At 39.4% G+C, this 24733-nt stretch overlaps 1 protein-coding gene across 2 annotated transcripts in view; it reads right to left on the minus strand.

Moving 5' to 3' along the window:
• The window catches only part of CCDC93 (coiled-coil domain containing 93), a 118602-nt gene that overhangs the window by 92092 nt on the left and 1777 nt on the right, over nt 1–24733 (minus strand). Inside the window, exons 2-6 of one of the 2 annotated variants that reach the window (XM_027854679.1) lie at nt 20049–20162; nt 14668–14762; nt 11993–12104; nt 5417–5515; nt 3761–3817 (exon numbers count right to left, since the gene is read on the minus strand). In XM_027854679.1, the coding sequence (XP_027710480.1) occupies nt 3761–3817; nt 5417–5515; nt 11993–12104; nt 14668–14762; nt 20049–20162 (477 nt within the window). The remainder of the gene's footprint in view (nt 1–3760; nt 3818–5416; nt 5516–11992; nt 12105–14667; nt 14763–20048; nt 20163–24733) is intronic. The other variant, XM_027854680.1, reaches the window with a different exon arrangement.

The raw sequence follows: 24733 nt of genomic DNA on the forward strand, positions 1-24733 counted from the left end.
CAAGAGCTTATCACGAATGAGGAAACTGAAGTACAGAGAAACTAAATGACTTGTGCACAGTTACACAGTCACTAACTGCCAGTCTGGCATTCATAAAGCCAGGACTCCTGACTCTAAGTCCACTTCACTCTCACGCTATAATGCTGCTTCTAGGCATGTAGCTAGATCAGAGAGATGACATATGTACAATGTATCTTGATTTTAATAAGGTGTATGATAAACTATCTCATGACAGCCTTGCAAAGATCTTAGAGAAATGTGGGCTGGATGATAGGACAGTTAAATGGATACTAACTAATCAAACAACCATACCCAAAAAGGGTTGGTTAATGGCTTGATGTTAATCTTGGGGGGTGGGGGGGGGGAGTTCTAGCAATATCCTACAGGCACCTGCTTGATCCTCATCAAGCAGACATTTATACACCACATAAATGAAGACATATCAAATCTAGTGATGACACAAAACTGGGACAGCTAATGCAAGCAAAGAGAAGAGTCAAGATTCAAAGGTGAAACTTAATATAAATAAATGTAAAATCAGAGGCTATGATTTTAAAAATAAATTGTCTAAGTACATGATGGAGTTGAGCTGGTTTGCCACAAACTGAATATGTGTGAGAAAAACAATTTGCTGAAAAATACAAATTTAGGCTACATCAATAGAAGTACAAAGGGAATAAGTGTATTGTTTGTCAGATCACATTAGGAATACTGCTGTTCAGTGAATGTGGGGTGCCACATTTTACAAGGGGCACTGACAAAAGAGAAATATGAATAGGATGGTGAGAGGATTGAAAACTAAGTCCTACGAATAACTAAAGGAAGGAGAAATGTTAAATGGTAGCTTCCTCAGGGTTGTACACAGGATAATTATTAGTATTAGAACAGACTGCAAACCCTAAAGCTTTACTAAATCACTAAATGTATGTTATCTTCAGGCTGATTATGAGAAACTGCCTATTATTATTGTGAGAAACTGCCTACTATTATTCATGGTACTCCCTGTCCCTAAAGCACCTGAGGGTTCTGAATGTGCACTCTAAGGCTAAGTTTTCTGAAAGAACCATTCTGAGTGCAGAAGGGATTATCTACAAGCTCAGCCACGGACCAATTAGTGCCTCCAAACTTCAAAGCTGATTAAAAAAAGAGAGAGAGACTCTGCTGATACATGGAGCCTTTTGTATATATAAGCAAGAGCCATCCAGTCTCAAATTTCAGTGCTGCTCAAGACTTACCCTGTAATCCTCACACAGATCCTGGTATTTGTCATATCGTGTTAACAGCAATCACAGGGCCAAGAACTCTACAGAATTGTAAGAGCGTGCTCTTCACTTGAAAGTACCAAAGGGAGCCCTGGCAGCTTTTGCCTTCCCTGCATTAGTTGTTAGTCAGAGATGCTTTCACTTTTAATGATGCAGAGATAACATTTACCACACTTACCATCCATTTAGAGGATCTTTGCAGCTAAATATTAGGGTACGAATGAGAGAGGCCTATCACCTCTCCAGTCCTTGCAATTAATTCCTCAAACCTAAGTGATTCAGCTAAGTAGAAATTCTGTCAGGGCTGCTTTTCTAAAGAGAGTGAATTGATAAGAAAACAACGAGAATAATTACATTTCTGGTACTTATTTTACAAGAGTAGGTCTAGGTAATTCAACACAAGCCCCTAGGGCAGGTGTGGGGAACCTGCGGTTGGGAGGCCTAGAGGGCCTCGAGGCCACAGGTTCCCCACCCCTGACCTAAAGCTTTTACTTTCAGTAAACTGAGAAACTACAGGAAAATATGTACCAATACTCAACAAAGAAACTCCAAAAGCCAAATAGGGTTCTCAAAGCAAGAACGTTCAATGGAAAGAAGGAAAAAATGAACAGAAAATTTACCTCAGTCAACATTCAAAAAAATTTTCAAAAGCATCTCTAGGCCTGTACATAAATTTAAGTTCACACTAATAAATATTTTCAAAAATCACTCTTTAAAATTATATGAACTGGGGGCAACTAGGTGGCGCAGGGGATAGAGCACCGGCCCTGGATTCAGGAGGACCTGAGTTCAAATCTGGCCTCAGACACATAACACTTACTAGCTGTGTGACCCTGGGCAAGTCACTTAACCCCACTGCCTGGCCCCCTCCCAAAAAAAAAAATTACATGAACTGAAATAAATTTTATCTCTTTCCTTATTTTAATTTTCTTAATCAGCTAGAAAAATACTTTTTTACTTCACAGCAGATTTTGTTCAATGTCACATTAGCAAGCAGGTAGGATTTTTTTTAAAGTCACTTTCAATGAGGGAAAAAATACACTCCTAGAAAGCCAACATGGCAGAACTGTTCTTTCTGACAGGTTACACTTTTCTAGCCCTGACTTTTGCCACCATCATGACAAATAGCAAGGATATTCTATTATTCACTTCTCCAGACTTGCTAAATAGTTTGGGTAAGAATGTGTCAGACATTTGATAAAAGCTAGAGGCTTTTCCAGAGGAATTGCCAAGGGTAAGGAGAGAGAGAGAAAGAAAAAGGCATCAACATTTTTTTAAAAAGTCTAATTTATATAAAAACTGGGGAGATGCCTTCATGTTATTGTTATGCTCATATCTTATGCAAAACTAAAAAATGCACACCCCAAATGTACCAACCTATAAAAATATCTGACCAGTAAAGATGTAAAGAGTAATAATTTATATTTTTTATCACTTGCCTTTAATCCAGAGCTTAAGAGAGACTGATACAAGCATACAACCCATGTCCTCCACATTGGAGATATATTTCTAACCACAACTAACCCTCAGTAGGAATGTAAAACATGACATACTGCTGCTCTGAGAACCTGCCATTTAGAGGGGCAGGATGGTGCAATGGAAAAAGCTTGAGGCTTAGACAGAAGAACTGGGTTTGAATTTTATCTCTGACAGTTACATTTATACAACTACAGGCAACTCACTTATCTGATCTGAGCCTCAGTTTTCTCATCTGTAAAATCAGAGGATTGGACTAGAATTCAGGGTTGAGGCCCTCTAGGTCCTCAAGTGAGGCCCTCTAGGTCCTCAAGTGAGGCCCTTTGATTGAATCCAAACTTCACAGAACAAATCCCCTAATAAAAAGATCTGTTCTGTAAAACTTCAGTCAAAAGGCCACACCCATGTAGTCACTAGCTGATCTCTAAGGTGCTTTCCAGCTAAAAATCTATAATCTTATGAAGTCTCATTTGATAGACTGCCAAATCACATTACACTTCCCCATATCTTCTTGTTCAGAAGACTATTTCATCAGATTAATATATTTTTATGAAGACAAATACATAGGTCATAGCAAACAAGCAAATGATAAAAACTTAAAACAAATACACATGAGAGTCCATTCTATTCAGCCATAAGCAAAAGAAGTATTCTATTCAGTAAAAAAAAAAAAAAAAAAAAAAAAATTAGTTTCAGCTGTCATTTCCTCCCCAAAAGCCAGAACTGAGATAAATGTAAAAATATACCCAGTATATCCTTAATAAAGGCTTTGGTCTAGAATATAAGCCTTGTGACCCTTTCCAAAGCAGGACCCACCTTCACACTAACTGAGGCTCTCTTCTGGAATAACCACAATAACAGGAAACACTTGGGGTTAACATAATTTAAATTAAAGAAACACTTTTTCTTTATACTAGAAAATATATAAGATATAATTTTTGTTCTTTCTATATAATTAAAGAAATAAATAGAGAGTGCTCTGAACCAAACATCACCTGAAGAACATATAAGGGAGAACTTACAAATATATCGGTTACTGTCTTGATGGACTTTTCTTTTCTTTGCAGGAAGTCATCATCCTGTAAGATAATTGACAGTTAATAAACACATGCAAAGTGATGATTAAAATTCAACTGACAAATTAGCTTAGAAAACTGCCTGGGTTCCCAATTACTCATTTGAAAAAGGAAGCCTATTTCCCACGGCAATTAAAAATGTCATGGGAAAAGGCTAGTTTATACAAGCATGCTCTCAAACCAGGTAAGTCACCCAGGGAAGTATGTGCTTAAGATAGGTAGTCATATCTACCAAGCACCTATCTACCTTAAAAGTTCTTCCAGTTTCCATGTTCTTAGCTGAAAATCTGGGCCCCAGTCTACCTTTCCACTTGCAATCACCTAAAACCTACTCCTAAACTCAGCAACAACCTCTAGGGTAGAAGTTTTTAACCTTTTGGGTGTGATAGACCCTTAGTGAAGCCTGTGATTATTTGTGATTATTTTTATTTTAATCCCTTCTCAGAATAGTTTTTAAATGCATGAAATAAAGTACATAGGATTACAAAGGAAACCCCAAATTCACAGACTCCCTAAAATTCAGCTGTACACCTTAGGTCAAGAACCACTAATTTAACTATAATCAGGGGGAGTCTTTCACCTGGAGGTCTTGTGTTATGAGAGATACCTGTGGATACAGACTTGACCCCACCTCCTCACTCTACTTACCCCCAAACGTACCAAACAGGCATTAGAAAATGGGGAAAGAAGAAGGCCTTTGTCCTAGGATCAGGATCCTAAAATCTTTTTGCTGTTCTTGTTGGCCCTCTTACCTCTACATCTTGTCTGCCTAGACTTATTTTCCTCCTCCCTTACCTTGGCTGTTTTGTTTTGTCACAAAGACTTGGGTCCAAATCTCATCTACTATAAGACACTAGCTGTGTAATCCTGGGCAAATCATTTACCTCTTTGGCCTAAGTTTCCTCATCTATAAAATGAGAGGGTTCTTGAACCAACATTCTCAAAGATCCTTCCTAGCTTTAAACTCATGATCCTATGATCCTAGACATATTCCACCTGTCTGACCCCTCTACTGACTTGCCTGTACTTGACTGCTTTCCTGCTTAGTCCTTTGGAACATGCGAGATCCCCTCTAGGACAAAGGTCCTGACCCTTCCTGATGAATCCGGGCATGGCAGCTGTACTCTATCTGGAGTGAGGATGTTCACAAGAGGGAGGTATGATGCTCTTCAGCTTTCCAACCTTTTCCTCCATCAACACTATCCTCTCCTTCCTTCCCCAGACACAAGGCTTCAGGTAAGACCCAGAGCATCTGTCACAAAATAATCAGCAAACCCTTAGCCTACATGTCTACTCAACCCTCAATGCCTGTCAAGAATTCTGAACCCAAAGAAGTACAAAAAGACCCAATTTTGGCACTGAAGACTGGATAGTTTGGGGAAAAGATGTTGAACACCATATACCTCTAATTTATCTAATGTATATATAGTTTCTATCTAAGATCCACGCAAAGTAGAGAGCTGGAGAAGGCCCCGATAATAGTACTTTAAGCAAGTATTCACTAAATGTTACTGAGCATCCCTTTTCCCCCTTTTCTACCTGTTTCCCTGCCTCCTTCAGGAGGCTATAATTTCAACATAAAAGGAGGTGGAAGACACTGACCTCAGGGAGACTATAGGTTTTCTGAAACTGAGATATGGAGTAGGAACGGATGTAGTCACCCATTTCTTCTCTGGTTTCTATGGCACGTTTCACCAACCACTAATAAGGAAAAATAGTGTCAAATGTGTTAACACAGTTAAAATCTCATTGCAACAGTTACCATTATAAAGAATGCTTCTATATAATAATGTTATTTCCATATTCTTGAAGTTGATCCCCAATAACAGAATTTTGTTAACCCAGTTACAGTTAATTCACTACAACAAAGTTTTGTTGTAGGGAATCTGGGATCTGAGCTCTAGCCCTTAGACTAGATTAGCTCTATGATTATGGGCAAGTCATTCCATCCCATCTGTCTGGGTTTGAGAAAGTTGCCCGGGGTCCTGTTGCCAGAATGTACCAGAGGCGGGGCTTCAGAAACCTAGATCTTCTTTCCAAGGCCAGCTTTCCACCTACTATGACATGATGCTGCCTCTCAGTCACATCAATATATTACACAATAGATAAAACGATTCAGGAACTTGCAAGATGAAAAGGGGGACAGAGAGAATGTGCCAATTTTCTCTCTCACCACCCTCACAGAGTTTAAAGCACTCCTTTTCACTTGCTAATTCACTGAAAAAGACGCTGAGCACCGGCTCTATTTCATCTCTTGTCTTCTGTCTGACAGGAAACAAGATTTTTAGCAGTGTACCTATCAAAACAACATTTCACTACAATAAAACAATTTGGACATTCCATGATATTCACTAAGATGAGTTCTCTTACACTGAATGTCTGTGCAAAGATTTTCTGAGACACTGAAGAACTTAATTCTGTAAAATATTATAAACTATATGCCTTTCACACTAAAGTCTATTAGACGATGAAACTCAAAACATTCACTTACTCTCGCCTGATTCTCTAGCACATATGCAGGTAACAAACTTGGTTGCTATTTCCCTTACGAAAATATTACAATTTAACATCTTCACATCTGAGTGGGAAGACAGGGAGCTGGTCATACACCAATCTTTACTATCACTTTTAAATGGGAGGAGCTACAATTTGTATCTCACCCTTTCCTAATCTTAAATTACAGAGATTACTGGTGAGGGTCACTCAAACACAAAAAATTCAAGCTTTTGGCCAGCACCTGACAGTGAATACACAGAGAACTGTGACCATCATATCTCACTTTTGGAGATATGTTGGGATTCCCAGGAATAAGTAAGCCCTTCCCTGCTCAGGAACTTTACCCTCAGCTTTCACTGTCCTTTCCCTGACTTCAAAGACTAGGGAAAATGAAATGTTAGCACATGCTCATAAAAAAGGCTTGAAATCTCTATTCTAGGCTAGGTTCACCTGGTATTATGCAGAGGAAAGTACACAGAATTAGAAGACCCAGGTTCTGGTCTCAGCTATGAGACTTACTACCTGTGTGGCCTCAGGCAAGTCAATTAACCTCTCTGGGCCTCAGGGTCCTCATCTGTAAAAGGAAGAAAATGCTGCTTGACCTACACACCCACCTCATAGGATTGCAGCAAAAATCACATAGGTAAAGCATAGTAGACACCTTATGGTACTACATAAAAGTCAATTGTTATTATTACATCTGGATTATATATACAGAGCATTTGAAGAGAGCCCCTGAAATGTCTTTTGAAGAATACAGGCTCATGAACAATAACAGAAAAACACAGATATTGTGGGGCGGCCAGAAATACATTTGCATGCTACTTACATCTCCACAAAAGACCAGAGAAAATTATCATATATTCTCTCATCAACATAAGTGTCAGCATTTAGCTTTCCTCAGGAAAAAAAAATGACCCTTTATTTAATGTCATATGTTAAAGAGATGCATTTTTTTATAAAAGCATTTCCCTGTGAATATGCTTCTTAGTAAGAACCTCAGCTGGTTGTGTCAATATCCAGATTTATTTATGTTAGAGAAACTGGAAGAAAAAACAAACAGCATAGGAAGAAGTGGCCTAAGGAGCCAGTAGATTTTAAGTTACCTGAGGACAGGAACTGTTTTGCCTTTCTTTATAACCCTAGTGCTTAGCACTGAGCCTGGCACATACTAAGTCCTTAAGAAATGCTTATTGGCTTCTCTTTGGGACCCCCTTGAGGCAGGGATAGCTCTACACCCCTTGCCAGCAGGAAGCAGTTTCAGAAGCTGAGACCTTCGCCCCTTACTCCAAAAGAATTTGGGTCCCATTTGTTTGAGGGGGGAATGATGGGGTTGGGATCTGGGCCCCAGAAAGGAAAAACCCTGGACTTTCCCACATGGCTAAATCTCTGGGGTTCCCCTGAGGCTATAATCCCATCAACTGCCCTTTCATTGTGGACCTCCCTATGGCCCCAGGCCATTTCTCCATTCTCCCTGGCCTTGTGGTCCAGGTCCCTGGAATTCTATTACCTCATAGACTACTTGGCCACTCCAAGATCCCTCCCACAGTTTTTCTGTATATAAGGTCCATCTTGTCTCCATCAAGGGGCTTAAATTCTTAAAATCTAGCCACTGCTTAGATTCTTATAATCTAGCCACTGGTCAGATTCTTATAATCTAGTCAATAGCTTACTAACATTCAGACGCCTTAAGAGTCTGCCCAATATGACAGATGTTCTAATAAACCGTGTCTTTGGCTGAAAAAAAAAAAAAGAAATCCTTGTTGGAAGGTTGAACTGTTTACATTCCTACATGGAAAGATAATATTTGTAACTCATGAGACCTTTGTCAGTATTAGGGTAGTTGGAGGGAAAAAGAAAATATGTATGTACATATATGGATAGATAGATAGATAGAGGGCACAGGGTGAGTTGAAGATGAAGGGGTGATATCTAGAGAATAAAATTAAGGGGTGAGAGGGGATTATACTGGGAGAAGGAAAGAGGGAGAGGTAGAATGGTGTAAATGATCTCAAAACAGACAACAAAAGGCTTTTACAGTGTAGGGGAAGTGGGGGAAGGTGAGAGGGAATGAGTGAATCTTATTCTCACCAGATTTGGCTTAAAGAGGGAATAACATACACACTCAATTGGGTATAGAAAACTATCTTACCCTACAGGAAAATAGAGGGGAAGGGGATGGGGGGGAGGGATGATAGAGGGGAGGGCAGATTAGGAGAGGGGGTAACAGAAGCAAACACTCTGAGGAGTGACAGGGTCAAAAGAGAGAAAAGAATAAATGGGGGATGAAGGGAAATATGAAGGGAATTATAGGATGTTTGGATAGGATGAAGGGAAATATAGTTAGTTTTCCACAGCATGACTACTATGGGAAGTGTTTTGCATGACTACACAAGTATAACCTGTATCAAGTTGCTTGCCTTCTCAATGAGGGTGGGTGGGGAGGGAGGAAGGGAGAGAATTTGGAACTCAAAGTTTTAAAAACAAATGTTAAAAAATTGTTTTCACATGCAACTGGGAAATAAGATATACAGGCAATGGGGTATAGAAATCTACCCTGCCCTACAGGAAAATAGAAGAGGAAGGGGATAAGAGAAGGGGGGGGTGGAGATAGAAGGGAGGGCAGATTAGGGGAAAGGGTATTCAGAATGCACGCAGTCTTGGGGTGGGGGGAGGGACGAGATAGGGAGAAATTTTGGAACTCAAAATCTTGTGGAAGTTAATGTTGAAAACTAAAATAAATAAATTAATGAATCTTAAAAAAAAACAAAGGAAAAAGGAAAAAAATGTTTGTTAGCTTGATTTGAAACAGGAGTTTCCAAATTCCTAAAAGTCACATACCCTGTTTTGTTACAAACAACAGCAAAACTGCAAAATTCTGATCCATCAAAAGAGTTTTAATGATTCAAAGAAGCAAGTAAGCACAAGTTACAAGGGACTGTGGTCAATGACCCAATACACTGTTTGTCAGGAAGAGGGAGGGAATAATAATAAAAAATATATAAGTTCTGGGATAGTGCTATGAATAAATGCTAGGGGTTTATAACAGAATTTCTCCTTCCTTTTCAGGTTGCTCCTTATTTGAGTGACAATTTAAAAAATATAATAAATTTTCTGCCTATAAAAGCAAATGAGATAATATATACAAACCATGTTGCACACCATTAAAGAGAAATAGAAATGCTTGCTGCTCCTACTATACTATTATTACTATGACTATAGGCAGCAACACTTGTAGTATATTATATTGGCATTAGAGCGCATTTTAAATTGCTGAGCCTTATGGCTGAACAGGGCAGTAGAGACCATTCATTCCAACCCCCTGACTTTATAGATAAGAAAATAGAGGTGGAGAGGAAATGATTTGCTCAGGGTCAAACAGAGCAATAAACAATTTGTAACCTACACTGGCTCTAAGGCCAACACTAGATGCACTGATCTGATCAAAGAAATTACTGGAAACTCCTCAAGTCAATCCTAACCAGTAGCTCCTGTAAAGAATAAGACCCGTCGTCCAAGTGAGCTCCCCCTTTGATTCAGGTCTTGAAGTGGTTCCTGTTCTACGCTGGGGCCCACCAGTTTCTCATACTTAAAAACTTTAAGCTGTAGAACACACACACACACACACACACACACACACACACACACACACAACAAAATCATTCCCTCACAAACATTTATTAGAAACCATTTATGTGAAAGGTCCTGTGCTACTATTTGATTGAAGGAAAAATGGAAAGATATGTAAAACTTAGTTTCTGTAGAATCTAAGAGTGTCTGCCCACCGTACACATACAGAATTGCATGGGCCTTCACTTAGCCCTCCTTCCTCATCCTTGGTAAGTCAGGAGGACCTGAGTTCAAATCTGGCCTCAGATCAAACATTTGAGACTTACTAGCTGGGCAAGTCACTTAACCCCAACTGCCTAAAAATTAAAAAAAAAATAAAAGAAGTTATCACTCTTCCATTCCAGCCTATCAGTACCCTGATACCACTATACCAGTTTGAATCATTAAAACTCTGTTGATGGATCAGAATTTTGCAGTTTTGCTGTTGTTTGTAACAAAACAGGGTCTGTGACTTTTAGGAATTTGGAAACTCCAACAAACATTTTTTTCCTTTTTCCTTTGTTTTTTTTTTAAGATTCATTAATTTATTTATTTTAGTTTTCAACATTAACTTCCACAAGATTTTGAGTTCCAAATTTCTCTATTTCTCCCTGAGATTCTTCCCACACTTTTCAAAAAACATAACTCCTTTCCATTTGCCAATCCCAATCCCTTCTTCCTTCAAAATGAAGTCAAAGTCCACCAGCCCCAGAAAGCTCTCTTGGATCATAAGACACGCTGAACACATCAGCAGAAAGCTTAACACCTCTACTTTGACTTTTTGTAAGACTACAGATTCCTTTAAGACAAAGAAAAACTCTGACCTAGACAATACTCCTTAAGTGGCTATTATAGTGTTTTGTACCCTTGCAGCATTCAAAATTGGAACATTGGGCTCACATCATCCTTTTCATCAATAAAAACCAACATGTACCAAACACTTTGACCAGGAACACCCAGAGAATGCCAAAATACATAAAAGGTCCTTCAGTTACTAGGCTGTTTGCAGTAACTTTTTAAGTTGACATCAAGGATCACAGTCATGACATCCTGAAACAAGACCTTTAGTGCCTCCATCAGATACTGAATCCTGGGCCCAGTGGACCATGATTCTGACTCAGGAAGCACAGTAGCTAGACAGCCAGCTTCAAAGTCATGAAAACCTGGGTTGCAGTCCTACCTCTGACACATACTGGCTGAGTGACCCTGGACAAGTCACTTAAATTCATGCTCTCAACAACTCTCTATGATTATATAGAACTCTGGGAATTATAGTACCCCAAGTGTACCAGTCCTGCTGACAGCCCAGCTCCCACAGACATCATTCACAACCCTTACGTAGAAAAGGCCAGCCATCTCTACCAACTGTCACCCACAGGGCAGGAAAACCAGCTTAGCTGAAGCAGCAAGGCACCCTGAGAGAGAGAGGATTTATCTACCAGACAAATCAAACCACTGCCATCACCCTGCTCCCCCTCACCTAGAGGGAGATAGCCCAGGACCCTAATCACAAGAGCCCTTGGAAGAGCAGTGCATCCAGATCACCAGCCCTGCTCTCAGTCCAGTCCCCACTTCCATCATCCCAGGAAACACGGATCCTTGTGGAGATGTGACCTGGCTTCATCAGATGCTGGAGCTTCCAGTGGAAAAGAAAGTCATTGCCATCAAAGTCCTTGGCATGGTCAAATGAGTCAACATTAAAAAAGAATATGGTTAAATGTTTGAAATAACATTAAAGAAGACACATTACCATCTGCCTTGCTGCTGTGCCCTAAGGACTATGGGGCCTTTTCATTTGACTTGAAGCTGAAACCTCCTGTATGTACTGTCTTCCCCTTCCAGGATCTGAACTCTTTGAGAACAGGCACAGACTTGCTTTTCTTATCTGTGTCCTCAGTGTCCAGTACAGTTTACTACATGGTAAATGTTTAATAAATGCTTTCTCATTTCATTCATTAATTCATTCATTCACACACTCATTCCTAAGTTACAGGTGCTAACCTGCACTGGTATAGGGAGGTTTCTAGGGTCCAGTTCCTACCTCCCTCCCCTAATGTACAAGAAGGCTCCTACCTGAACAACAGGAAATATATGAATGAAATCCAGCCCCTGGATCTGATGGGGCTCCAGGCGATGTGGGCACTTCATCCTTGGCAGGACAGACACAATTTTTTCTGTCAGGGCACTGTTCAAAGAAAAAAACCAACAAAAAGTTAAAGATGCAACAAGTAGCCTTTGAAAAATCTCTGAAGAACAATTTCTGAATAATATCCACAGTGGATAGGAGAGAATGAACTTCACAGTGGGATTATTTGGAATTAGTTATGGGAAGAATATACTGGCACAGTCATGAGACAATGAGAACCAAAGGAAATCCCGGCATCTCTTAATTGTGAATCTTTTCCAGACATGAGTGACAGGAGAGGGATAGACAGTCATCTTCTATTTGAGATAGATGTATGTTAAGATAGACATAGATATCTGCATATGTACATATATTTGCATGTAAATATATGCATTTCTTTCTTCAATAATTTAAAGGCAGCTTGCTTGAAAGAGATGTTCTCCAGAACTAGAAGTTCTAGGTTCCAGTGACTAGACATCAGTCTTTAACAACTGAATGTGTGCTTCTTTAACACTCTACGTAGAGTAGATTTGGGGGGGTGGGGCAGGGAAGGGGTGTTTGGGTTAGTTATTTTTGGGTTTGTTTGGTTTTTTTTTTGATTAAAAGATGCATTTCAGTTCCGTAAGAGGAAAGCTCCCTCTAGTGTCTGCAGGTTTCTTAGTTTGACAAAGATAACCACATGGAATAATATATCATTTATTCTGCAACTTCAGAGGAAAACAAAAAAAAAATTTAATTAAAAACAAACAAACAAGGAGCTGGGAATTCCTGGTCATTTCCTGGCCTTCAAGCAGTCTTTGCCCAGACTCCTCTGAGAGGTAATGCATTTGCCTGGTTCTCTAAAGTACCAGGAACAGATAGTTCACACCTTCCCAAAGTTTGCTGACTCTTTTACACTGTCTTTCTCTGAAATCCTATATTTTTCTTCTATAACTAATGTTCTTAGCACTTTATTAACATTACTATTTAGTAACTTAGCACTCAGGAATAGATGAGGTTCTGGGCTGGAAGGAAGAAACTGAAGAAATTTAGAGTTGGAAAGGACCTGGGAAGACATCTTGTCTAACTAATAACCTCAGCAAGAAGCTACTCTTGCAGGATTTGACAAGTGGAGACCTTTGCTTGAAGATTCCAAATGAAGGGAAACCAAATACCTCCAAAGGCAGCTCATTTCACTTGTAGGTAGCTCTAATTGTTAGGAATTTTTTCCTTAACCCAAACCTAAATTTCCTTTTCTATAATTTCCCGCATGATTCCTTCTGCAATTTAGGACAAAGCAGAATAAACCTAATTCAGCTTCCATATGAGATCCTTCCAAATACCTGAAGACAGCTCTTCCCTAACCTAACCCCTTCGTTTCACAAATTAGGAAAATGAGGCCCAAAGAAATGATTTGTCCACAACCAAATGGTAAAGCTGGGATGAGAAACTAAGACTCCTGACTTCTATCAGGTGAACACCAACAAGTGAGCATTACTGGAGAGGTCCTTATGTCCCCAAGTAGCAATACCACCAACAAATTGTTTCATTCTTTTGCAAGCCTGAAAGAGCAAAAGCCCAATCAAAAGAAACACAGACCCACAGATAGGAAATAGTTAGGAGGCAAGAGGGAGGGGAGGGTTATTGTGGAAGATGGAAGCCCACTTGGGATCAGTGAGTCCAGAAGGAAATGTTTAATATCAGGGTCATTCTGTCTATCACCACACAAAATAAGCTACTTGCTAACTTCTCACCACCAAACTGACAAGTGTTTTTACTGAGTGCCTACTACATACATGGCACCATGCTAGTCCCTGTATTTAAAGGGGATTCTTACATCAGTGGGAATGAGCTCAAGGATTTCCAATTGAATTGTAGATGCTTAATAAATGCTGACTGAATGAATATTAGCTTAAGCAGTATGTAATTAGGAAGGTAAATTTGTTGAATAAATTAATCAATCACATAATACATTCTAAAGCCAGACAGAGGTGATTTTTGGATTATTCAGTGCTTTGGAATAATCCATGGAATTCAAGGGATAATAAAACCATAGCATGTCAGAGTTGGAAGAAACCTTAGAGATCATTTAGTGTAAGCACCTCATTTTACAGTGGGAGAAACTGAGGCCCAGAGAGAAGTGATTTTAAGGAAACAACCAGTAACTGACAGAAAGGACCAGAACCCTGGTCTTTGATCAATAAATACCAGAGGCCCAACTATGTCATTGGAAGATGATAAAACTAGGTCCTTAACAGGATAGTGGGAAGGTGTTCTTGGGCAGAAGGAAGTAAAGATAGAAAGTCAAGTGTTTCTAAGAAAGGTAACAAGGTGGACAAAAACTTCCCTCTCCACACCTGCTTCATAACCCTCCCTCCCTACCTTGTCCTCCCTAAATCTCCCAACTACCTCCAACCATCCATAGAGGAAGTCTCTTACCTCTCAGCTGAAGAGCTCATAGAGATCTTGGTTATCTATGTGTTTGGATGGTCACAAAGATTTGGGGAGTCCATTATCTAAGGTCTCCATTTTATTTGGTGTCACACAAAACAATTCTGCACAAGACAAGCTGAATACCCTCTGGCCATTAAGAAGTATCATTCGGGACAGATCAACTTCATGGCTAACTCAATTAGGAACTTACATTTTTTGACCTATTGTAGAGTTTTCCTGAAACAGTAAGTCAACGTCTATATCAAAGTTGCAAGTAGTGATACACCAAGTCATTCCTCCTACTACCTGGAAAACATAAAAAACAAATTAATTTTCCCTGTTCAGTTTTAGTGGAAGGGGTGGGGGTGGGATAAGAGGAGGTCAGAAATATTATTAACTGTTCCTATATAACCCATGTATGGTCTCTGTGTATTTATGTGTAAGTATGAAGAAGATGTGAGTCTTCCCTACTTTAGTTATAATTCATCCAAAACATGGATTAAGATTAGTCATTCAACATATATTTATGGAACTATTACTGGTCACTGAGATAAAAGAGAAGCATTAATCATGGTGCCTGCACTGGAGGAACACATACAGCCCAGGCAAGGAGGTAAGATTTGTTCATAAGAAAAAGGGAAGGGGGGTTAGCTAGGTAGCACAATGGATAGAGCACTGGCTCTGGAGTCAAGAAGACCTGAGTTCAAATCCAGCCTCAGAAACTTGACACTTACTAGCTGTGTGACTCTGGGCAAGTCACTTAACCCCATTGCCTGGCAAAAAAAAAACAAAAACAAAAACAAAAAACAAAAAAAAAGAGGAGAAAAAGGGAAAGAAGAGAAATCAAATGCAAATTGTCTCCATTGTTCATGAAGAAAAGGGGAAAGGACCTATTCGTACAAAAATATTTATAGCGGCTCTTTTTGTAGTGGCTAAGAATTGGAAATCAAAAGGATACCCATCAATTGGGGAATTGCTAAACAAGCTGTGGTGTATGATTGTAATGGAATATTATTGTGCTATAAGAAATGACAAACAGTTGACTCCAAAGTTGGGGATGTGCACTCCCCAGGGTTGGCCACAGCAAAACCCCAAGGGATGTGTGATCAACCAATCAGAGGGTGAGTCAGATGGGCTACATCCTATTCTCTCTATAATAGCCAATCATGGGCTTACCTCCAACAGAACTACAGTACCCCTTTCACCTATTAAATCAACACTCTCCTACTTGGCTCTTCCCAGTGCTGTCTTTTCAAGGCTGTGCCAGGCCATTGGTCCCTCAGGTTGGTTATAACCTAATTGAAATCCAGGAACCTGCAGCAGCTGTTTGAGTGATACTGAACCCCAGCATCCTTATCCCCTGGCCCCAGATGTTTTGTTCCTGTGGCAGGGCTGAGCTCCACATTCTGAAGCAGAGGCCAATGAGTAAAAATTGTTCTTTCTTCTTTTTGTTAGGACAGAATGAAGAATGGATGGATTGTAACCTGTAACACAGATCTCATTACATTATCTTTCTCCAGAAACTACTGAACAAGACTTCCAAATGCCTCTATTACTGCCCATGATTCTGGATAGTCGCTATCTCTTTCTCGGGTTAATTGGCTCATTCTCAGGGTTTACATTCTAAGCATACATGGAGAATAAGGGACAGTAAAATCAGAAGTCTGATTTTTCATCAGAATAAATTATTACCAAAGATGCCCAATTATCATATTTGGCTTTTTGGATCTCCACAAATTCCATACAATGTAATTCAATAACAAAACCTTTTAAGCATCTGTTATGTGTAAACACTGTACTAAGTACCATGTAGATCTGTGTGAATGCCTCAAAAACTTCTTTGAATCTAGAATTAAAGGTCACTCCTAGGCTTGGCTAATTACTATGTTAGGGCCAACCCTAGGCAAAATCATGAAGCAGGTATCTTTGGAAGAAGAAAAGCACCCTGATGAATGAATTCACAGTGTGCTGTTAAGGTGATCCAACCCACGTGATATTTCATATACTTGGGTACTTAAGTGGGAAAGATGTTTTGGGGCAGGATCCCAGAGCCTTTCATATCACATTACCTAAAGTACCAACTACTCCACTTATGTGGGCCTATCTCTACTGCTTGTTTTAAAGCCAGCGTCCAAAAGGTACTCATTTGTCAATCTCCTTTTTCTCTTCCCTCACTTACATGGCTACCCTAGAGAAATTATAACATCCATCAGGATGATACTACTCGGGGCAGCTAGATGATGCAATGGATAGAGCTCTGGCCTTGGAGTCAGGAGGACCTGAGTTCAAATCCAACCTCAGACATTTGACACTTACTAACTGTGTGACCCTGAGCAAGTCACTTAACCCCAATTGACTCACCAAAAAATAAATAAATAAATAAAAAGATGCTATTCAGTCAACACCAGGAAGACATGTGCTTTGGGCTCTCCAAAAGTTGGAATAAATGGCAACAAGTCATCCACACTCTTTAGCCCAATGTTCTTTGTAGCATGTGACAAATGCAGTTTCCCCAAAATCTTGGTGCAGTTTTGAGCTTTACTAGTTTAAAACTGCACTAAGACTTCTGAGACAACCTGTATTTGCCAAATGAGTGGCCAAGGTTAGGAGAAGAATTATTCATATTATTTCTTTGTAGCACTCTCTTGCTCAAACACCTTCAATGGCTGCTGCCTTCAAGATGAAGGCATATAAGACCTGCAAATCTAAACCCAACCTGCCTTTCTAACCTTATCTCTTTACTTTTGTACAAACCCCCTGCTTCAGCCAGACTGATCCCTTCATTACTGCAAGTCTATCCATTTACTATTTACATACATCATGTTATATTCCCCCCAAGAGAATATAAGCTTCGTGAGGGGTGTGACTTTTTTGTTGTATGCCTAGCACTGAGCACAATCCACTGTGTAGAGTGGATAATTAAAATTTGTTCAGATGAAATGCATTTGTGCCATTGTTGACATCTGATACCTCAGAATGAAATGCCTCCCCTTTCTTCTCTGCCCATCTAAGTCCTAGCCAAAGTTTAAAAAGCTCAAGTCTCTCCTCTGTGAAGCCTTCTTTGACAATTCAAAGTGAAAATTATTTCCCCTTTTCCTGAAGTCCTGTAGAATTGTTGCTTAATACTATGTTATCATGTGTATGCCTCAACTAGATTATTATCATATATTTATATATGTTAAATGTAGTATTATATAGTATTATGTAGACGTATTATACTTATTTGGATCCTCCATAGTACTAGAAGGAACTTGCTAAATATGTATTTGTTTACTGGTCAAATGGGGCAGCTAGGTGGTGCAGTGGTGTATTTGGAGTCAGGAAGATTCATCGTCCAGTTCAAATCCAGCCTCAGATACTTATTAGCTGTGTGAACACGGGCAAGTCACTTAACCTATTTGCCTCAGTTTCCTCATCTGTAAAATGATCTGGACAAGGAAATGGCAAACCACTCCCAGTGTCTTTGCCAAGAAAATCCCAAATGGGGTCACCAAGAGTCGAACAAAACTGAAAAATGACTGCACAACAACAAAAACTGATCAAATGCACTTAACTCACATTTACTGAATGCTTTAAGGTACAAAAAACCCACTTTCTCTAGGATGGAAGCAATACCCTAAGGCCCTGCCCCATGCAGGCTAGGCCAGTCTTTCCTTAAAGGGTTCTAAAATTATCTCCAAGGCTTAACTGGCTGACTTCATTTCCTGGTCTCTGAGTACAAAAACAGACAGGACTTAAAGGCACTGGGAGCACTTCTCTCTCAGGATTCTGACTAACACCAGCACAGGAGAGCTGTGTATGCTCAAGCAATATCCTTTTCCCTACTCTGAATGTCCTTCTCTAGCTATGACTAACTAAACCTTCTTTTGTTAACCATTAGATGGTCTACAAGTACCTCATTTCATTTCCATTGCCAGCCTAAGCCAGCAGACTGGCTTGATGGGCTCAGGCTTACAGCATTCTCATAACAACCCTACAAAGAAGGTAGAACTATTGTTATCCTCATTTTATAGGCAGGAAACTGAGGGTCAGAAAGGTTAAATAACTTTTCTAGGATCATAAAGCTAGCATTAGAGCCAGAACTCAAACCCATATCTTTTGACACTAAAAGGGGAGGGGGGAGGGAGATTTCCACTCTATCACACTGTCTCTCAATAGTCATACACACTGGAAAACTGATTTTCTGGCTCTTGACCACTTTCCCTTTCAGAGACATAAGCTTATATTCTGGGTCCCTAGACAAAATGTTATGAAAGGTCCTGTAAACAAATGATCCTAGCTAGGAGGGAGAGCACCTCTTATGGCTGGACCCCAGAGGAGCCACATGGAAGTTTTCTTCATTTAACTCTTTGATTTCAAATGAGATTGTACCTTGAACTCTGGATGCTGGGACGGATTTAGAACTGGAAGAGACCTTAGAGGTCATCTAATCTGACAAATTTTACAGATGAGGAAGCTGAGATCCAGAAAGGAAAAGTGACTTACCCAAAGTCACATAGCTAGTAAGTGGACTGCAGGTATCTCAAGACATGTATGTTGGGTCTTTTCCTGAAGCAGCATCATAGCTGAGCGTATGGTACAATTAGGCCCAGAGGTTAGTTAGACCAAAGTGGGACAGATTAGCCCCAAAAGCCACGCTGGCCATAACCAGTTCTGGTAAATTGAAGGTACTTTACTTAAGGAAAAATTTATGTACTTTGAAACCACAATTCTGTACTACGTGAAACTGTTTCATGTTATCTTCTTTAGTTCTTAATAAAGCTCTCGAAACTAAGGAAGGAAGAGGGAGGGGGGAGAAAAAGACAGGGGAAATGTGAGGTGGGGGAAAGGGGAAAATTAAAACCTGTCTCAGCTCTACTCAATCCTATAGTCCAGAACAGAGACCCAGCTCAGTTTGAGATTAAAAAGAAAATGAAGGCAGTGCTGGTTTGAGGGTAAAGACCATAAGAACAAGTCCCTTCCTACTGGCAGTTGTTTCTTTATAAACCCTTTTGGCCAAATTAGATTTACCTTAATTGGACTTACCTTAATTATATACTATTTTTATTGGATGATTCCCTTACCTTATAGGGACAAATTAAGTGATGGCTATAGCCATATTTTAATAATATAACTAGGACAGTTACACAAACACCTCATATTTAGTAAACTCTTGATAAATATTTTTTGAAAGGTAGTCCAAGAAAGGAGGAAAGGAAAGGAAGAAAAAACAGAAATGTTGAGTTAAATCCTTTACAAGTCTACTGTATAGCTTAAGTTGGGAAACACTGGACTAGACAACGATTAAGATCTCTTCCAGGTCTAAACAGTCTCCTGATTTATCCTGTGCCTCTCCAACTTGATCAATCTACCAGGACTTGTGATTCTTTGTATATTTCACAGTGCCAGGCACTACTATGAAAGTAGAAGCAGCTCAGTAAATATTTCTGAATGGTGTTACATAGAGAAAATGGACAATCTGAACACTTCTCTAACAACTGAGGGTTGGTGGGTGCTGGAGGACAGGGGCAGAGGGGCAGTCAGAAAACAGAGAAACAATGCTTTTCTATTGTGTCAACTACACTAGTCCGACACAAAGGATTTTCTTCTTACCTTGTCAAAGGGTGACAAGCCTTTAATTCTCGCCCTGAAATATCCAGCTGCAACCAAGAGCTCCAAAATTTCTGCCAACTTGATGTTTTGTTCTTCATCTTCTCTTGTTTCCACCTAAAGGAAGCCAAAAAAAAAAAAAAAGTCAGATGGATGGTTTATTTTCATTTGATGTCAAGGTTTGACTAACAAGAAGATAATGACATAAATACACTACTTTTCAGTGAACTCTTGTTGATAATTAACTCAATGACTACTTACTGAGTCCCTACTGTATACATAGCACTCTGGTAGACCTTCAGTATAAGAAATACAATGGGAGACCTATCTACCTGTCCACAAGGAACTTAAAATTTAAACAGCTGGAGCAACAAGACAGATATGCAGCAATTACAAAATAATTCCAAGGAAACACACAGATTATAGATCTAAGCACTGAGGGAATTCAGAACAAGAGAAAGCTCATTATGGAGTATGGTTGGTCAGGAATGATTTCTTAAAAGAGGCAAATTTTAATTTTGTAATATTTCTTTTTATTCCTAACCCTACAGGACCCTAGCTAGAACTCTGATTACTTCATATTTAAGTTATTGCAACAGCTTCCTAACTAGTAACCCTGATTTCAAGTTCTCCCCCAACCAATCTACCCTATTCTGAAAACTGCTCTTCCTAAATTACCACTTCATTACTCCCTATTCAAAAAACACTGGGCTTTGAAGGAACAGCTAACTCTCAATTTTTGAGAGACTATGGAGACCAAGGGAATTCCCCATTCAACCAGCCAGCTTGGTTGGTCCCAAGAGAGTTGAGAACCAGAATTGTATCTAAATATGTCTATGACAGTATTTCTCTCTGTATTTCTAAGGCAAATATAAAAGGTATATTTTGCTTTCAGGCAATATGACATGTGAAAATGTAAATTTAAACAATAAACTCATTCACTAACCAAAAAACATCCACACTATGTGTGAGGCATAGTGCCAGACAGTGGAAGAGATACAAATACTCAATTCTATAAACACTCATTAAGTAACTCCTATGTTCATGGCACCACATCAAGAAATGAACTTTGTGGTGACATTCTAAGTCTCAGGAATTGGAGAAGAATAAGGAATCAAAGAATGAAAAGGTCAGAGAGACATGAACACAATGATGGATGTTATGTGGTTCATGTCCTCAAATCCACTAGATAATCTTTTACTGTTTTTATTAACTGTCTCTCTTTTCTCTCTCCAATACAACTAAAAAAAAAAAAAGATTAAATCTAGCACCCATACATCCACTCACTTTTGGATTCTCCCCTTTCTCTCCACATCCAACAGGTCACCAACACATTTTTCATTATTCCTTTGTAATATTCCTTTACATTCCTACCCCTACAGGACCCTAGATGGAACTCTAATTACTTCATATTTAAATTATCGCACCAGTCTCCTAACTAGTGTCCCTGACTCCCAAGTCCTCCCCTAAACAATCTACCCTTTTCTGAAAATTGCTCTTCCTAAATTGTCACTTTATTACTCTCTATTCAAAAATTTCTGATGGTTCCCTACTGCCTGTGGAATAAGATTCAACTATGTTATAGCGGAAAGTATGTAAGATATGGGTGTAAATCTCAGCTCTGACATTACTTAACCTACCTGAGCTTCATTTTCCTCATATATAAAATGGGAATAATATGTGTACCGAGGAAGCTGTTTTGTAAATCTCTGAATACTGTATAATTGAGTCATTATCTCCTCTTATTCTTCCATCAGAATCCTTTGTGCCAGCCAAACTGTCTTACCTCATTCCTGAGTCCATACTTTTGCTCACACTGACTCTGCTCAGTCTGGAACACGCTTCCCTGTCTGCTTTGATTAAAAGACATCAATCCTTTAAGGCTCAGCTCAAATATCCCTTTTCAATGAGGCTTTCCCTTATCACTCCAATTCAGTGATCTCTCCCTAGTCTGAGACTCTCAAACATAGCAGTTACTGTCTTTACCTCATTTAAGCCTTGACTGACTCTCCAGATTTCCCCTCCTCCTCACTCTTTCACCCCTGCCTTCCTACCCAGGAGAAATCTCCACTCTTGAGGCCCCATTCTCCTGCTTGTTCACCAGAAACATTAGGAAGGGCCCCTACCATGCTTCATCTCACTAACAAGTGGACTCTAGCTGTAGTAGACTAAATATAGACAGAGGTCACTGCTGAAAGCAACAGTTATTCAGGTCTAGAGCAGTAGTGTCAAACTCAAATAGAAACTCCCTGCCTACAGCATACTGACTTAGAAAACAACATATTAACATTATTTATATTCTCCTGGGGGGGCAGCTAGGTGGCTCAGTAGATAGAGTACCTGGCCTAGAGTCAGGAAGACATCTTCCTGAGTTCAAATCCAGCCTCAAACACATACTAGTTGTGTGACCCTGAGCAAGTCACTTAACCCTGTTTGCCTCAGTTTCCTCATTTGTAAAATGAGCTGGAGAAAGAAGTGGCAAAGCACTCCAGTATCTCTGCCAAGAAAATTCTAAATGAGGTCACAAAGAATTGGATACAACTGAAAAATGAATGAAAAACATAGTCTACTGTATTTTTATTTATTTTGCTAAATACTTCCCAATTACATTTTAATCTGGTCCAGGCAACACTAAAGAATGTTGAAGATGCAATGACTGTATGGCTTGATGCCTTTGCTACAGAGGGATGCAATCATCAAGCTATACGAAAGAAGGTTATCAAAGAAATGGGAAGGAAGGGGAAATCACAGAACTCATTACCAAAAAAAAAAAAAAGGATGCTTAAGAAAATATCATTAGCTAATGATCTATGTGGCTGTTTTCTCTTCTCTACAAAATCTTTTATGAGAAAAATCTGTATTTCTCTCATCTACATACTGAAAGCATCTTTGATGATGATATGAGAAGTCAGACTGTGACAAACAATATGCTAAACTAGGCCACATCATTACAATCGAAAAATTGATTGTACAACAGGTACAGAGAATGTACGATCTCACTTTGCTTATGGTTTGTTGACAATGTCACCTTAAAGATTTTTCTCCAAAAAGTTATCTCTCATGCACACAGTAAAAATCACACAAGATTCTCACTTTTTTTGATGCCTCTTTGATATAAATATCCATTAAGGCCTAAAGCAAGAATCATAGGATCACAGATTTAGAGCTGGAAGGGATCTTATAGGCCATGCAGTCCATCACCTCCATTTTTGAGATGACAAAAATTGAGGATGAGAGAAGAGTCACACAGAGGAGAGCCAGGATTCAAGTTCATGCCCTCAAACTCTAAACTCACCTTAACATGCTGTCTTGGCAAAGACATATATACTAGGAAAAGGCATTTGTCACTGACATGATGGACAGCCAGTGCAGAGTTAAAGTCAGGAGGGATTCCCTCTAATTGGTAATATCTGGCAGATGCAAGGGTCTACAGACAGTACTAACGCCTGGGTCCATGCAAAGTCTCCAGAATGAGACCTATAATCACTCAGAAGAGCTTAGCCTAACTCTCTGCATAGGAAACACAAAGTAGATGAAGAATGTCTACTGTCCATAGTCTGAGACGCAGCTGGATGGACAACCAATAGATCTGGTTCATCAATGTCTTGGAAACAAACTGAATAAGAGCAAGTGAGTAAGCTGGACCGAATTTTAGAAATTATGCAATGTTTTTAATGGCCCCTCCCCACCAGCTTCTCCCTAAAACAAAAACCTATCTTTTTTTAATACAAGTATTCTTCCAGAGATGCTTTAGGACTGTAAAATATGGGATACCAGTTTTCAAAGATTTAAAGTTTTAGGTCACCCAGGCACAAACGGGTTGCAGCATATTACCAAAGGAGAACTGTACAAGAGAAGGGGCAGAAAAGATATTATCAGAAAAATGTATGACAGGAAAAGAAGGTGACCCTGTCAGGTAGTGAAAATAAGGGATAACCAATGGACAGTCTGTGTTTTATTGGGACCCATACAAAAATATACAAAAAAGAGTTTTTTTTACAAGATGAGAAGGCATGGATGATTTGCAATCTATACTGTTAAAGGAGAAATCACTGAGAGCTGGAAAGGATTTTAGAGGTTTTCTACCCCACCCTCATTTTACAGATAAGGCACAGGTGCAGTAAGAGAAAATGACTTGTCCAAAAACAAAATCACTGATACATGGGAGTATCAAAATGACTTTACATTCCTCCAGCATACAAGCAGAGTGGCAGACCAGAAATAGATTAAACATTTAGAATGAATACTTAATTGAAATGAAAATTGAGGACATTTTTACTGACCGTCCTTCATTCCTGGAATTTTCTCCTTCTCCTCTCTGCCTCCTGCCTTCCTCCAAGTCCCAACTAAAATCCTGCTTTCTCCAAGAAGACTTTCTTTCTGTTGCTTATCTCTGAGTTATCCTTTGCTTGCATACAGTTGTTTGCCTGTTGGCTCTCTCTCTAGACTGTGAACTCCTTCAGAGCAGGGACTATTTTGTAACTTTCTTCCTATCACTAGTACTTAGCACACAGTATGTACTACATAAATATTAGTTACTATTATTATCATTTATATCCTGGCACTTACCACAGTACCTGGCACATAGTAGGCAATTAATAAATGCTTTTTGACTGACAACTCAAAGAACAATATTTCTCCCCCAACACCACCAACACCACCTTCAAGATGAGGAGGAAAAGCATATG

This window comes from Vombatus ursinus, unplaced genomic scaffold, assembly GCF_900497805.2.
Source record: "Vombatus ursinus unplaced genomic scaffold, bare-nosed wombat genome assembly UNPS02010548.1, whole genome shotgun sequence".
NCBI lineage: Eukaryota > Metazoa > Chordata > Mammalia > Diprotodontia > Vombatidae > Vombatus > Vombatus ursinus.